The sequence below is a fragment of the Alexandromys fortis genome, unplaced genomic scaffold (assembly GCF_014885135.2).
Source record: "Alexandromys fortis isolate MF-2015 unplaced genomic scaffold, M_Fortis_MF-2015_v1.1 scaffold_118, whole genome shotgun sequence".
Lineage (NCBI taxonomy): Eukaryota > Metazoa > Chordata > Mammalia > Rodentia > Cricetidae > Alexandromys > Alexandromys fortis.
The window spans coordinates 4,440,823-4,453,875 of NW_026068010.1; the positions used below are offsets into that span (position 1 = coordinate 4,440,823).

General features: G+C 45.3%; 1 protein-coding gene and 1 non-coding gene across 8 annotated transcripts in view; both read left to right on the forward strand.

Moving 5' to 3' along the window:
* Brca2 (BRCA2 DNA repair associated) overlaps window positions 1-11,573 on the forward strand; it is a 55,649-nt gene extending 44,076 nt beyond the window's left edge. For 6 of the 7 annotated variants that reach the window (XM_050161911.1, XM_050161906.1, XM_050161908.1 and 3 more), the window contains 7 exons: window positions 2,079-2,200; window positions 3,507-3,699; window positions 4,038-4,201; window positions 4,292-4,430; window positions 8,577-8,818; window positions 9,206-9,352; window positions 10,803-11,573. In XM_050161911.1, coding sequence (XP_050017868.1) covers window positions 2,079-2,200; window positions 3,507-3,699; window positions 4,038-4,201; window positions 4,292-4,430; window positions 8,577-8,818; window positions 9,206-9,352; window positions 10,803-11,300 — 1,505 coding nt within the window. In that variant the 3' untranslated portion in view covers window positions 11,301-11,573. Of the gene's footprint in view, window positions 1-6; window positions 81-2,078; window positions 2,201-3,506; window positions 3,700-4,037; window positions 4,202-4,291; window positions 4,431-8,576; window positions 8,819-9,205; window positions 9,353-10,802 lie in introns of those variants that run through there. The other variant, XM_050161913.1, reaches the window with a different exon arrangement.
* On the forward strand, window positions 1,115-1,245 carry LOC126513539 (small nucleolar RNA SNORA36 family). Its single transcript, XR_007595376.1, has one exon. It is a non-coding gene; the product is annotated as a small nucleolar RNA SNORA36 family (small nucleolar RNA).
* Window positions 11,574-13,053: the final 1,480 nt, after the last annotated feature.

The window sequence follows — 13,053 nt, forward strand, 5'->3', positions numbered from 1 at the left end:
ATACAGAAATGAAAATTGAACTGACTCCGGTTGTCATTGCTTCTTTGAGAACAGAGATGGCGAAAGATGACAGCTATTGTGTTAGTATTTTTCAGGATCCTTAAATAAGTGCCTTCTTTTCTCCTTTATTCTTCCCTCCCTCCCTCCTTCCCTTTCATTTAGAGGCAGTATCTTACAAAGTTGATCAACCTGGCCTTGCACTCACTCTTCCTCCTGCCTCGACCTCCAGAGTAGCTAGGGTGCAGGCCTGAACCCCAGGCATGAATTCATACACTGAGTTTGAGTATCTAGGAATCCTTGGTGTTAGGAGAAGGGTGGCCAGGAGGAGTCAGCCAGACTAGTGTCTTCCAGGTTGCTGTCAGACTTTTTCCCAGTGTTCTGTCCAGCTGTGCACCAGCCTGTGTCATTGAGGATCTGAGTTTCCGAGGAACAAACCTGAAATTACTAGGTAGGACCTTTTCCACACATGGACCTCAGTGACCATTTCTTTATCTCTTTCTTTCTTTCTCTCTTTCTCTCTTTCTCTCTTTCTCTCTTTCTCTCTTTCTCTTTCTCTCTTTCTCTCTTTCTCTCTTTCTTTCTTTCTCTCTTTCTTTCTCTCTTTCTTTCTCTCTTTCTTTCTCTCTTTCTTTCTCTCTTTCTTTCTTTCTTTCTTTCTTTCTTTCTTTCTTTCTTTCTTTCTTTCTTNTCTTTCTTTCTCTCTTTCTTTCTTTCTTTCTTTCTTTCTTTCTTTCTTTCTTTCTTTCTTTCTTTCTTTCTTTCTTTCTTTCTTTCTTTCTTTCCATGCATGTATGTGTTGCTAGGGAGTCAGACCCTGCACATGTTAGGCAGGTGCTCTGTAGTAGATAACACCCAGAAATCTGCATACATTAAAGAGGAAAAGTTAAAGACATACTGAATTCTACTCTACAACTTTCAATCTTTTGGGATGTTTTAAGAGACAGGGTTTCTTTTTCTCAGTGTAACAGCTCTGGCTGTCATGGAACTTGCTCTGTAGACCAGGCTGGCCTCAAACTCACAGAGATCTGCCTGTCTCTGCCTCTCAAGTGCTGGGATTAAAGGTGTGCGCTGCCCTTTTCTAATCTACTTTTGTGTTACTAAAGATTTTGTTTTCTTCCAAAGTGTTGAGTTCAGTTCAGGGCAGCTTCCCTGTTCTGTTAATTAAACTTTGGGACATTGAAGTTGGCTGAGGGGAATGACTGAATAGAGAGTATTACTCTATTCATATACTTCTCATCTACACAAATAAGATGATAGATAGATAGATAGATAGATAGATAGATAGATAGATAGATAAAATTTTTAAAAAATTTTTATTTTCAGGTATTTCCTCAGAATTTTCTGCAGGTATAAAATGTGTGTATCTATAGAGAGATAAGGGGACTGGAGAGATGACTCAGTAGCTAAGAGTGCTTCCTGCTCTTGCAGAGGACCTGAGTTCAGTTTCTACCACCCACACCACCTATAGCTCCAGCTTCAGGGGATCCCATGCCTCTTCCGGCCTTTATGGCACCCCACCCAAGTGTCATGCTTTCGTACAAGCACATACATCACATACTAAAAATCAAATTTTTAAATCAAAGATTAGACTTCCACTATCTTATTTATTTAAAATAATCACCAGGTTATACTGTTTTCATGAATAACTAAATCAGCACGAGAAACAATTTCTTTAAATTACAAATTAATCTCATTACATAAACCCCTGTGTGTGACATTTTACCTGAGACTGCCTCAGTTTCTTCTTCTTTTTTTTAAACAAGGAAGCTTTTAGTTAGATAGGTTGTTTTTAAAATAATTTTTAAATTTCATTTATTCATTGATTGTATGTCCATGTCACAGCACATGTACAGAAATAAGGGACAACTTATGGTCAGTTCTCTCCTGCCTAGTGGGCTCTGGGGATTGGGCCAGATCGGTAGATTTGGTAACTGGTACCATTTCAGCTGAGCCATCATCTGCCCTTGGTGGCTCTTGATTATCTGTTCTCCCTCCTCTGGATGTTTTTGCTTGACTTTGTAGTTTTCACTCCAAAGTTTTGGGTTTAGCTAATCAATGCTGCTTCCTCCTTCCCCTAGAAGACACAGCACAGCGGTGTGTGCTGTCCCGTGCACTCACAAGGCAGCAGGTCCATGCTCTGCAGGACGGTGCAGAGCTCTATGCAGCAGTTCAGAGTGCACCCGACCCCGATCACCTTGAGGTGAGGAAGAGCCAGGCGATGAGCTTCAGTCCCCAGGCCTGTGGGAAGCTGTACTCGTGCCGGCCTTTATAGCAAGTCCATGTTGAAATGCTGCATCTGGGGCATCAGATAGAGAATGAAAGGTTTTATGAGTTTCATATATTAAAATAGCATGATTTAAGATGCCAGGCAAAAGACCAGAGACATCGACTCAGTGGGCAAAGGCTCCTACCGCCAACCTTGAGCCTGAGTTTGATCCCTGGGACCACATGGTAGAAGGAGAGAACCAACTCCTTCCAGTTTTCCTCAGACCTCCGCACACCTAAAATAAATACTGTATTTATCTATATAGATAGATATTGTATTCTTTTTAATGCAGGCAAAGCTTTCTTTTTAGCCAGATGTGTGGCACATGTCTGTTTTCCAAGCAGTCTGGGGACCAAGAGGCAGGATGGCAAGATGTGTGCCTGGGATACACAGCCAAATTCTGTCTGGAGAGATGGCTTAGTGGTTAAGAATGCTCAGAGCTCTGGGTGGTGGTGGCACAAACCTTTAATCCCAGCACTTGGGAGGCAGATGCAGGTGGATCTCTGTGAGATTGATTCAAAGCCAGCCTGGTCTACAGAGCAAGTTCCAGGACTACAGGACAGGCTCCAAAGCTACAAAGAGAAACCCTATCTCAAAAAAACAAAAAAAAGAATGCTCAGAGCTCTTGTAGAGGACCCAAATTGGGTTTCCAGCACCCATGTTTGGCAACTCACAACTGCCTATAACTGCAGCTCCACCTGCACACATAAAATAAATCGACGAACATACAAACACTGTAAAAATTATATCTCCTGTTCCAAAGATGAACTATTAAATTATTAAACTAATTGATTGTACAGGAGATAAGGATAAAAAAGCCATTGAGCCAGCCCTCCTATGTCACCTGTGTAGTCACTGATTGTCTCTGTGCTTCACCTTCGTCAGCTCCAGTGTTGAAATAATAGCAACAAGTCATGGCATGCCTGTGAAGATCAAGTCGGTTAGCACGTTTACCAGGCATAAATCTGTTGTTCTGTTACTGTCCATTCATGTCAGACATTTGAAATGTCGGTGTGCTGGTTATGGTTAGAGAACACTAAATATTAGAGATTTGGCTCTAGGGAGGTCTGTCACAAGGACACATAGGCAGTTTGAGGTCCCTGGGAGCACTGTGTGATAAAATGATTAGTACACACGCAGGTGGATGGATCTCTTATATGTTGTTCTCATATAAGGCAGCTCAGTTAAGGTAGGCAGGACTGCTCTTGTGGCTGCTCTCTGATGTTTTAACTGCTCACAGGGTTGTTTCAGTGAAGAGCAGCTGAGAACCTTGAACAACCACAGACAAATGTTGAACGATAAGAAACAAGCACAGATCCAGTCAGAATTCCGGAAGGCCTTGGAGTCTGCTGAGCAAGAGGAGGGCTTATCAAGGGATGTTACCACAGTGTGGAAGCTGCGTGTTACAAGCTACAAGAAAGAAGAACAGTCATGTAAGTATGCAAGGTTTTTGTTAAGTTTAAAAGTGAGTTTATGCTGGGCGGTGCTGGTGCTGCACACCTTTGATCCCAGCACCCTGAGTGATTCTCTGAGTTCAAGGCCAGCCTGGTCTACAGAGTGAGTTCCTGGACGTTCAAGGCCACACAGAGAAACCCTGCCTGGGGGTTAGGGGAGTGAAATTACAAATGATAAATGAAATGTAAAATTCATGTAGACCAAGTGAATAAAATGGGCTGTGAGCACCCACAGCGCATGGGCACCTTCGTCTTTGTTGTTCACATGTTTCCGTAAATGGTCACCCGTTTGCCTTTGTGTCCTGTTCTCTGTACAGCTCTGCTGAGTATCTGGCGCCCATCAGCAGATTTACACTCCCTGTTAATGGAGGGAAAGAGATACAGAATCTATCATCTTGCAGTATCGAGATCCAGGAGTAAATTTGAACGAGCTAGCATCCAGTTAACAGCTACGAAAAGAACTCAGTATCAGCAGCTACCGGTCTGCACCTCTCCTTACACATTTTCCTTTGGCTAATGCAAGTGCTTCCCAGAGTCTCCGCACGCTGACGATTTGTTCTGTTCCCCCTAGGCTTCCCAGGAGACCTTACTCCAGGTTTACCAGCCCCGGGAACCTCTTCACTTCAGCAGACTGTCGGAGCCAGCCTTTCAGCCTCCTTGCTCTGAAGTGGACCTCGTAGGAGTTGTTGTTTCTGTTGTAAAAGCAGTCGGTAATGTGCTGTGTGTTAATGTAGCTTTCTGTTTTCTCTGGAAAAGCATTGCCTTTCAAGCTTTGAAACTTACAGAGTGGAGCTACACTGATAAGCTTGCTGAGCGGTGATGTGAAAGTAATCTTTGTATTTATGTATGTGTATTTTTCTGTATGTGTGTGGGTATGCCAGCATGTATGTGGGGGTCAGAGGACAACCTGTACGAGTCTGCTCTCTTCTCCCATGGAGCCCAGAGGTCAGACTCAGGTTGTCAGGCTTGATGGTAAAGAACCTTTACACACAGACATCCTCTTGGCCCTTAGCCTTCCTTTCTTTCTTTTTTTCTTTTTTCTTTCTTTCTTTCTTTCTTTCTTTCTTTCTTTCTTTCTTTCTTTCTTTCTAAGTAATTATGATCAAATAATTATATTTAGTGAAACATTTAAACCTCTGATCTCTTCAGCTTTTAATATTCTCCAACATCTTGGCTGGATTCTTCTCTTATTTGTTTGTTTTTGTTTGTTTTGTAGGGGCTCCCAGTGCTGGGCAGGTGTTCTACCACTAACTCTGTCCCACCCTGTTTCATTTCCTACTGAAGTTCTGCAGAGATGTCAAACCCAGCCAAGGTCTCTGTGTAGGCACAAGCCTTCCAGATGTTTCGGCCTTAGCTCCTGTCTCTCCCATTGCACTTCAGCCATGTGACATGTCCTTGTGAGAGACCCTTCCTAACAGGAGCAGTGTCCACTCCTCTCCCACAGCAGCACTCGTCTCTGGCACTCCTCAGCTCCCAGAGTGCACCACACCCTCGTGCCCCTCTGGGATGAAATGCTGTAAGGGCAGGGCACTGCCCCCTCCTAGAGCAGACATGATGTAGCACAGGCTCTTCAGTGTTTGCTGTCACTGTCCCCAGTCCTCCCTTCTCCAGCAGCTCACTGTCCTTTCTGTGTTTGGTTGAGTCCTCTGGAAGAGCGGTGCCCTCAGCTCAGCACTTCCCAGCCCTGACACGGCTCCTGAGCAGTTCTCCTTTATGCCGCGCACTCAGGGCTTTTTGCATTTCTACATCTGCACATCCCCTTCATAGCAGCCCTGCCTCAGGATGCCAGTTGTCTTGTGTGGCAACACATTTATTTCTGGCTTTATTTGGTTCTTTTTCGTTGTATTTTCTGTCTTTATCCATTATGATCACAGGCAGCCCTTTTGTCCTTAATTTTGCTTTCTGCAGACACTGTGTACATCGTTGTCATTTCTCAAGCCTGAATCTGTTCCCTTGTGATGTGTGCTGTCAGTTTCTTTCTTTGGTCCTGCTGTCTCCTTTCCATCTACAGAGTGATCTGCCTGTTATCTCCAATCCAGAGGTTTTTGTATTGACTCTATGCTCTAAAGTTCTATAGCAGAGCCACTTGTGAAAACTTTAGGCATTTCTTTTTTGTTTTTTTTCGAGACAGGGTTTCTCTGTAGCTTTGGAGCCTGTCCTGGCACTAGCTCTTGTAGACCAGGCTGGTCTCGAACTCACAGAGATCCACCTGCCTCTGCCTCCCGAGTGCTGGGATTAAAGAAAGGCGTGTGCCACCACTGCCCGGCACTTTAGGCATTTCTTATGGGGAATACGGGTTCCTTATGTTCTGTCTTTCTCTGTACTTGCTCACCTTCCCCTCACTCCTTCCTTCCCTCCCACCCTGCTGTCCTGTGTTCATCTGATGTAGGGCTTTTCTCTGACTGTTGTCTTACTAAGCCACATTGCCATTTCGTTCCTTGTCATCGGGTCACACTGTGTCTGCACACATTTGATTGTTATAGAAGGTGGGTAACTTATTGGTGCATCCCATCAATATTGAGAAATTGTTACATGCCAGGTGCACAGCAGATAAGAATCCCTTCCCGGAGCACTCTGGTGGGAGGAGGAGATTACGAGCAACAAAATAGCATGAGTGCCAAAGGGAAGAAAGGTTGGGAGGACAGAGTGCAGAAAAGACATCACTGACATTCGTGTTGGACTGGGAGAAACTGAGAGAGCAGCATGTGGAGTCTGGGAGAGCTCCAGGAAGGCTGTGCCGGGCGGGAGCTATTAGCTTTGCCAGAGGAGCAAGAGAGGCAGGGAAGCGCCAAGTGGTGTGTGTGGCACGTGTGGAGGTCAGAGGAGATGGTTCTTCCCATACCCCTTGATGTAGGGGCTGGGGATTGAACTCAGACTGTCATTCTGCACAGCAATTGCCTTTACTCACTGAGCCATCTTGCTGGAGCCCTTGTATATGTTTAACTTTAAAGGGTGATAGGAAGTCACGGGAAGGTCTCAAGTAGAGGAGGGACAAGACAGGCTTTGACCTTTTTGCATATCACCCGCACTATCACATTGGAAACAGGGTATAGAGGGTGTGAGTACAAACAGGGACTCCAGGAGGAGGCCATGGTAAGAATCTAGGCAGGGGAGGATGGTGAAGCAGACAAAAGCCATGGGCATAGGGAACAGCAGACTCTGGTTACACTCTGAAGCTGGAGGGACACTGTGGGGTGTCCAAAGCTATGGAAGACTGGAATTACTCCTTGCTGAAAACTTGAAAACAACCCATGGGAAGCATGGTTTGCAAGTACAGTCTCAGCCACATGAGAAGCTTCGGAGATGTGTTAGGCCAACCGCTGTGTTCACAGACATCTGCTCAGGGCAGTGGTCAGAGCTGAGGATTCAGATTTAGAGCCATTGGTACACCAGTGAGGAGCAAAGCCATGAGGCGGAACGAGAGCACTCTGAGGGTGAGGGTACTCGGAAGAGACAGAGGACTCAGTTTGCACACCTGGATGTTCAGGGATGGGACAGACAGAAAGGAGGCAGTGTGTCTGGAGCACTGGTGTGAGGTGAGAACCAAGACTTGGTGGTTGGCTTTGGCATCATGGAAGAACCCTTTCTGTGAAGAGAGGGACTGGCTGTCTGAGTAGAACAAGGGAGCAGAGGACTAGAGATGGTGGGTGTGGTTCCTTCTCTTGTTCAAAAGAAAAGGAAAAGAAACGTGGTTGTTAGAATCATGATCAGGAGAATAGATTTCAGATGAAAGTGTGGCAGGTGCACTGAGGGCACCCTGTGCTGAAGAAGCTAGGAAGAGAGTAAAGCCTGACACCTGTGTCCAGACACGCTGTGATGAGACATGCCAGAGCACACAGGGCCACAAATGCAGGAGGTAATGGAGAGGTAGAATCTGCATAGCTTCAAACAGGCAGGAAATACGTGTCCAAGGAAGTAGAGGGAACTGACCTAGGTACATCCCAGTGCCTGCCCAGGCCCACGCCAGCCTAGCTCTCAACAAGCCTCCTCTACTTGCTGAACACTTCTTTGCTGCCAGTTCATCTGTGTTTCCTGCTGCAGTCCTGAATCAACCGACTCTGGTTCCTTTTCAGTGCGAAACACATCGTAAAACTAAGGTCTCTTATTGACTGTAAGAGTCAGAGCCACAGAGAAAGCTGCCCTTGGAGAAGTGTCTTTCCCTCTTGAGCAACTCCTGGGTCTGGTCCTTCTTTGCCCCTTCAGGCCTCACCTGTTTAGTTTCTTGTTCAACCTTCCTCTTTTCTTGACTCAAAGTACTAGAGACATGTATGTATTTTCTGTCCCCTTCCTGCTAGGCAGGGTGACACTGGAGCCTTTCTGGTGTGCTTTTCCTAGTTAGCACGGTCTTGGGATTTTCTTCATTCTTTTCACAGCTGCCTAGGAAACTGTCACACGACGGTGGGTATGGGTGCAACTCAGCTACCCCTGTGTGTGAGCTGATAAGGGTTGCTTCCAACATTTTATAACTGTGGACCAGTACTTCAGTGCAGCTGTTATCATGACCCTTGTGTTAGCACGACCCTTGCTCACGTGTATTTTAATATTATTGGGCATCTGTCTTCGGCGTGGGCTGCTAGAAATAAAAGAATGGTGGGTAGAAAGGTAAGATGTGCATAGCTTTGCCAGGCAATGCCGAGTTCTTCTCCAGAAGGCCGGGTCAGATCTATACTTCCACCAGCAGTAGATCTGCTGCCCCATGGCCTCGGAATGTTTGCCAGTGAAGTTACCTTAAGCAAAGGATTTTCATTCTGGAAATCCCATGCTTTCTCTAAACACGGGTTTTGTCAACTAGAACAAACAAGTATGTCATTATCCTAGCAATTGTAAAGATAATGATGACTTACATTTCATTCTAGGTCTTGCTCCTTTGGTCTACCTGTCAGATGAGTGCCTTAATTTATTAGTGGTAAAGTTTGGGATAGATGTTAATGAAGACATAAAGCCACGTGTGCTAGTTGCTGCGAGCAACCTCCAGTGGCACCCAGAATCCAGATCAGTAGTGCCGACTTTATTTGCTGGGAATTTTTCCGTATTTTCCACCAGTCCAAAGGAGGTCTACTTTCAGGAGAGAACCAACAGAATGAAGCAAGCTATTGAGGTAAGATCAGGAAGTAGGAAGCAGAACACAGTTTTAGCCCAGTGTTTCCACACATGAGCATGTGCTCATTCACGCCCTCCTTCCTTCACCCTCTTAGGGGAGAGTTGGTTTTACATTGATGTGCACGCTTGACAGGTGCTATCAAATTTTCAGTGTCTCACCAGGCATGGTGGCACATGCCTGAGATTCCAGAACTTGAGTGTCATCTTCTACAGAGAGAACCGGGCCAGCTGAAGGCTAGCAAGACCCTAGCTAAACAACAAACAAACAAAAATGTGGCTCATTCTATTGTTCTGAATGTTTTATTTCTAAAAGAAAATACTTTCCAAGAACATCAGTGTGTGAATTAGCAACTCAGGACACAGCTTTTCCACTTTATTCTCTTAGAATATCGATACATTTTACAAGGAGGCAGAAAAGAAGCTTTTACATCTGCTTAATGGAGACAGTCCCAAACGGTCTACCCCGACTAAAGACTCCACTCTGCTGGCTTCCACCTGCCCTGCTGCAGAACCCACTCCCACAGGTAGTCAGGTAAGTTATCAGTTTGAGAAATGACTTTGGGAAATAACAGGTGTCTGGCACGCCCTAGCAAAATGTGAGGTGTAACTAGGCTGTATTTAACCTGTGGCTAGCTTGCTGTAGCTGCTCTGTGTGGAGATTGTAACCTGTGTGTTGAAGTGTGAATGTAAAGCTGTGGGAGCAAACTACATGGTTGGCACTCCAAGGACATGTAGTTGAAAAGCCTTTTGCCTGGTCCTGTTGCTAGAAGAGCTGCCCATACATACCATTTGCTAGCTGTTGCATTGTTTCTCAGGCCGGTTGGCTCATTAAATCATGGTAGGTGTCTGATTGCCAGGGTCGAGAGGACAAGTGGCCCTGTACAGCACCCTGACTCAATAAAGCAATCCTCACTCAGTACAAGAAAAGCCACTGTTAAGAGTTAGACTGGCAGAGCTCCCAAGGTCCCAATGAGGAGCAGAAGGAGGGAGAACATGAGCAAGGAAGTCAGGACTGCGAGGGGTGCACCCACCCACTGAGACACCCACTGGGGCTGATCTAATGGGAGCTCACCAAGGCCAGCTGGACTAGGACTGCAAAAGCATGGGATAAAACCAGACTCTCTGAACAAGGTAGACAATGAGGGCTGCTGAGAAGCCAAGGACAATGGCACTGGGTTTTGATCCTACTGCATGTACTTGCTTTATGGGAATCTAGCCTGTTTGGATGCTCACCTTCCTAGACCTGGATGGGGGGGGGGGGGACCTTGGACTTCCCACAGGACAGGGAACCATGACTGCTCTTTGGACTGAAGGGGGAGGGGAGAGGGGAGAAGGGGAAGGAAATGGGAGGTGGGGAGGAGGTGGAAATTTTTAATAAAAAAAAAGAGACTGGCAAAGAAAGAAGTTGAACAGTTGCCAGTGACTCAGGAGAAAAGAAAGGTGTTAGAACAGTCAGGGTCAGCTGTGGCTCAGCAGATAAAGGTGCTGTGGCTGAGCCTGATGTTGATCTGTGTGACCCACCTGGTGGAGTAGGGAACCTTCACAGGTGTTCTGGAGCATGTGAGTGCTCAAGCGTGCACACACACATGCACATTACATGTACGCACACTAGTAAGTAAATATTCAGAAAAAAGGGAGGAAGAAGTAGAAGTTAGAGTATGTTCTTAAGATGATTCTGAAAATCTGTCTTTTTAGCTTTGTAACTCTCTATTGGAAAGTTAAAGCAGAAATGATGTGTGATTTTTTTTTTTTAATTTTGTTTTAGGATCTCTTTGTTTTCCTTTTCTAGTCATTTTTATATTCTCTTGTGTAAAATTATTTCCTATGGGATGGGAATAACAGCATGAAATTTTTTGACATCATCTATCCTTTAACAATTGGATAAGAAAGTGGCCTCTGTGTTTTTTTAACAAAAGGTTAAATTTTATTTTGTTTATATATAAGTACATATTATGATAGGCTCCTTTTTTATGTTTTGTTAGAGGTTTTCACCTAACAGTGAGCAAAATTATCAAAGTCCATTATCACATTGCACACCAAAAGAGAAGTCTATACCCCTGGCTCAGTCAGCCCAGCCAGCTTCAAAGTCTTGTTACGGGGAGAGAGAAATTGATGACCCAAAGACCTGTAGAAAAAGAAGAGCCTTGGATTTCCTGAGTCGGCTGCCCTTACCTCCCCCGGTGAGTCCCATCTGTACCTTTGTCTCTCCGGCTGCACAGAAGGCTTTTCAGCCGCCACGGAGGTATGGGACCAAACACGCAACAGCTCAGAAGAAGAAAGAGCCCGGTTCCCCTCAGAGGACACCGTGTCAGAAGGCCAGCGGCCTTTCTCTTTTGGAATATGATTCAGTAGCTGATGAAGAGCTTGCCTTGCTCAGTACCCCAGCCTTTTTACCTGGCTCATCAGAAGGAAATGAACAAGCATTTCCTGGTGACTCCACAAGGACCCCTGTGCCCCAAGGACAAAAAGACCCCAGCTAGCACAGAGGCCAGAGCAGCATGGAGGACCCAGATGCAGCCGAGTCTCAGCCTCCCAGTTGGTAAAGTGTGTGCAGAGACAAGACATAAATGACAGCACATTGCTGACGGTTTGTTTACTGTACAGATGTTCCGCCTGCTTCTGTATTTATCTAACTATTCAGATGTCTAAAGCTAGCCAGATAGTAACTAACTTAAAGATCTTTACATCTTTGTCATTGGATTTGATCACTACAAGCATATTTTACATGCAGAATAAACACACCTTTGCTTTTTGTTTGTGTCATTGACTAATTAAAGTTGAGGTCTCTAAGCACTGTTACTTTACTAGATAATTTGTTTTAGTTTGGTTTCTGTTTTTAAGGTTTTTGTAGGTAGCTCCTATGACATAGTGTCCTTTCACACGTGCTTGGTTCTGTCGGATAAACACACGACCGTCGTGTCTACTTCTGGCCAGTTATTTACCCTTGACAGCAATAGGAACCTTCAAAGTCACTCCTTTCTCTACTCTCTCAAATTAAATTATTCCAGCTAGAAATCCAGCCAGACATAATCGTGCACACCTGTCGTCCCTGCACGAGGTAGAGGCACTACTGGGAGTCCAGGTCATCCTTCACTAACAGCAAGTTCCAGCTGCCTGCTGTGTCGCACCTTCCCAACCACAGCACCATCTACGGGCAAACGCTCTCACTGCACTTCAGCCTTAAAGTGTTCCATCAACTCTTATTAGTGATTTAAGGATTGTTCATAAAATAATTTTGTCTGCGTGTCCTAATCATTTTTCTGGAACCCCAACCTAGAGCAGAGTAAATGAGTCTTACATGAATGAGAATGGTGCTATCTATGAAATTTAACCTCTTTGTTTGTTCTTTCATTAGAGACAGGGTTTCTCTGTGTAGCCCTGGCTATCGTAGAACTCGAACTCAGAGATCCACCTGTCTCTCCCTCCCCAGTGCTCAGACTAAAGACATATGCCACCACCGCCCGACAGAAATGTAACCTTTTTTCTTGGGAATTCTATCAAAAATGCTACTACTTCCCCATCTTCTCTCAGGCCACATAGTACAGGCACCTTTTACATGGACCACAAACATCCATGCTGCATGAACAAAGTATGAAGCTTAAGCATGTGTGCAGATTTTCCTTCTTAAAGTGGCAGTGATTAAAGCCAACAGTGTTTACTGCGTGACCAGGGCGAAAGCATTTGGTGGTGTTTATTCTTTGAGAGCCTTGGGGTCACGGAGGTCTCTGCTGGCTCTATAAATAATGGAAGTGGGAAGACAGTGATGCAAGTCAGTGATGCAAGTTCAAAGGGCCCAGAAGTCAGAAGCCATAGGAGGAGAAAGAAAAGAACACAGTGCTTCTAACTGGGATAAGCCTGGAGGCATTTAATCAGTTGTTTACATTTCTAACCAAGTATTTTGGTATCTCCCCATAGGAGGAAGCAGGGACATAGCTGGGCAGGAGACTGAGAGCTCTGATAAAACTCTGGGTCCGCAGCCTGAAGCCTCTCTCTGTGGTCATCAGCTTCGGCTGAGGCAAACCAAAGCTCTGAAAGCCAATCAGTCATATCAGGGAATGTGATTCTGGCCCTTTGGGTGCTCCCGTGGAACCAAAGGAAGGCTATTCCATTGGGTTCTCTGATACTTCTCCCCCTCTGCCAACCTAGATGATGCAGCCTTCCATACCAAAGTCATGCAGGCAGCGTCCAGGCTGTGAATCCCACAGCTACCTGGGCCTGGCGGGTTGGAAAACC